Source organism: Myotis brandtii, unplaced genomic scaffold (assembly GCF_000412655.1).
Source record: "Myotis brandtii unplaced genomic scaffold, ASM41265v1 scaffold743, whole genome shotgun sequence".
Classification (NCBI taxonomy): domain Eukaryota; kingdom Metazoa; phylum Chordata; class Mammalia; order Chiroptera; family Vespertilionidae; genus Myotis; species Myotis brandtii.
Window position 1 is genome coordinate 1,465,620 of NW_005370960.1, and position 3,027 is coordinate 1,468,646.

Below are 3,027 nucleotides of genomic sequence, written 5' to 3' on the forward strand. Positions count from 1 at the left end.
GGGCTCTCTGGGAGGCGCCCAGAGGCAGGGGGTCCCCATGGCGCCCGCAGGCAGGGAGTCTCCCAACCCCACTGCATGGGCTGGGCAGGTGCCCGCCTCCCTCACCTGCAAACCCACAGGTGGTCCCAGGAACCGAGTGGGTGAGCCAACCTCTGTCCATCCGTCCGGGCCACAGCCCCTCGCGGACCCCAGACCGGTTCCTGCGCTTCCCGTGGCCGCGCTTCCCGTGGCCGCGCTTCCCATGGCCGTACTTACCGTGGCTGCGCTTCCCGTGGCCGCGCTCCCCATGGCAGCACTTACCGTGGCCGCACTTACCGTGGCCAGCTCGTCGAACTTGCCAAAGAGCTCGTTGAGCAGCTTGACCAGCTCCTGGGCCGTGCACTGCGACGCCAGCCCCGTGAAGCCCACGATGTCGGCGAAGAGGATGCTGCAAGACAGGGGATGCCCGTCACCGCTCGCCTCAGACCAGGCTGCCGCATGCAGCTGCCCTTCACAGTCACCTTGAAGCACATCTTCCTGCTTTTTCCTCAACCCAGACTGGAAGCCACGGCTCCTTCCTCCCATTTCACAGGAGAGAAGACAGGTCGGAAGGACCACGGGCTCTGGTGTCACAGGGGCAGGAGACACTGCGGCCGCTCAGAGGCCCCTGGCCCTGGTCCAGCCTCAGCCCCGCCGGGCCCTGCGGGGACCTCCACACACTTGCCTCACTTTCTGAACCTCAACTTCCTCACAAAGTCGAGGTGCGATCGATGCTGGCAGATCTCAGGGGAGTGATGATGAACCGAGTGCCCAGAGGGGAAGCTCCTCCTGCCTGGGCTCGAACCCTGGCCCACACCGTGGCCTCTCCCTCCTGGTCTTCAGGGGACCCTCTCTAGGGGGACAACTATCCTCCTCCATCACCTCCACCTCCTCCATCTCCTCCTCCATCCCCTCCATCACCTCCATCACCTCCTCCATCACCTCCTCCATCACCTCCTCCATCACCTCCTCCATCACCTCCTCCATCACCTCCTCCATCACCTCCTCCATCACCTCCTCCATCACCTCCTCCATCACCTCCTCCATCACCTCCTCCATCACCTCCTCCATCACCTCCTCCATCACCTCCTCCATCACCTCCTCCATCACCTCCTCCATCACCTCCTCCATCACCTCCTCCATCACCTCCTCCATCACCTCCTCCATCACCTCCTCCATCACCTCCTCCATCACCTCCTCCATCACCTCCTCCATCACCTCCTCCATCACCTCCTCCATCACCTCCTCCATCACCTCCTCCATCACCTCCTCCATCACCTCCTCCATCACCTCCTCCATCACCTCCTCCATCACCTCCTCCATCACCTCCTCCATCACCTCCTCCATCACCTCCTCCATCACCTCCTCCATCACCTCCTCCATCACCTCCTCCATCACCTCCTCCATCACCTCCTCCATCACCTCCTCCATCACCTCCTCCATCACCTCCTCCATCACCTCCTCCATCACCTCCTCCATCACCTCCTCCATCACCTCCTCCATCACCTCCTCCATCACCTCCTCCATCACCTCCTCCATCACCTCCTCCATCACCTCCTCCATCACCTCCTCCATCACCTCCTCCATCACCTCCTCCATCACCTCCTCCATCACCTCCTCCATCACCTCCTCCATCACCTCCTCCATCACCTCCTCCATCACCTCCTCCATCACCTCCTCCATCACCTCCTCCATCACCTCCTCCATCACCTCCTCCATCACCTCCTCCATCACCTCCTCCATCACCTCCTCCATCACCTCCTCCATCACCTCCTCCATCACCTCCTCCATCACCTCCTCCATCACCTCCTCCATCACCTCCTCCATCACCTCCTCCATCACCTCCTCCATCACCTCCTCCATCACCTCCTCCATCACCTCCTCCATCACCTCCTCCATCACCTCCTCCATCACCTCCTCCATCACCTCCTCCATCACCTCCTCCATCACCTCCTCCATCACCTCCTCCATCACCTCCTCCATCACCTCCTCCATCACCTCCTCCATCACCTCCTCCATCACCTCCTCCATCACCTCCTCCATCACCTCCTCCATCACCTCCTCCATCACCTCCTCCATCACCTCCTCCATCACCTCCTCCATCACCTCCTCCATCACCTCCTCCATCACCTCCTCCATCACCTCCTCCATCACCTCCTCCATCACCTCCTCCATCACCTCCTCCATCACCTCCTCCATCACCTCCTCCATCACCTCCTCCATCACCTCCTCCATCACCTCCTCCATCACCTCCTCCATCACCTCCTCCATCACCTCCTCCATCACCTCCTCCATCACCTCCTCCATCACCTCCTCCATCACCTCCTCCATCACCTCCTCCATCACCTCCTCCATCACCTCCTCCATCACCTCCTCCATCACCTCCTCCATCACCTCCTCCATCACCTCCTCCATCACCTCCTCCATCACCTCCTCCATCACCTCCTCCATCACCTCCTCCATCACCTCCTCCATCACCTCCTCCATCACCTCCTCCATCACCTCCTCCATCACCTCCTCCATCACCTCCTCCATCACCTCCTCCATCACCTCCTCCATCACCTCCTCCATCACCTCCTCCATCACCTCCTCCATCACCTCCTCCATCACCTCCTCCATCACCTCCTCCATCACCTCCACCTCCTCCATCACCTCCTCCACCTCCTCCATCTCCTCCATCTCCTCCTCCATCACCTCCACCCCCTCCATCACCTCCTCCATCACCTCCTCCATCACCTCCTCCATCACCCCCACCTCAGCTCCCAGGCTCGGCCACAGGCCAGCGCACTACCTCACGTTGTCATGCCGCTGGATGTAAATCTTGTGGAAAATCCTCTCCGGGGGCTTCAGGAAGTCCTCCTTCATCTCCATGGCAACGTTCCGGGGCAGGAGGCTCATGAGCAGCCGCTCCTGGACGGAGAGACGGTGGTGCTGCAGGGCCCTCCCTGTGCATCCTCCAGGCATCGGCCCCGGACGAGGGCTCGGCCCTCCTCCCCGCAGCCAGCAGCA

The 3,027-nt window shown here is 61.2% G+C and overlaps 1 protein-coding gene across 1 annotated transcript in view; it reads right to left on the reverse strand.

The window, feature by feature from the left end:
* ADCY1 (adenylate cyclase 1 (brain)) overlaps positions 1-3,021 on the reverse strand; it is a 31,069-nt gene extending 28,048 nt beyond the window's left edge. The window contains exons 1-2 of the mRNA XM_014530530.1: positions 2,810-3,021; positions 316-427 (exon numbers count right to left, since the gene is read on the reverse strand). Of these exons, the coding sequence (XP_014386016.1) occupies positions 316-427; positions 2,810-2,982 (285 nt within the window). The 5' untranslated portion in view covers positions 2,983-3,021. The remainder of the gene's footprint in view (positions 1-315; positions 428-2,809) is intronic.
* Positions 3,022-3,027: the final 6 nt, after the last annotated feature.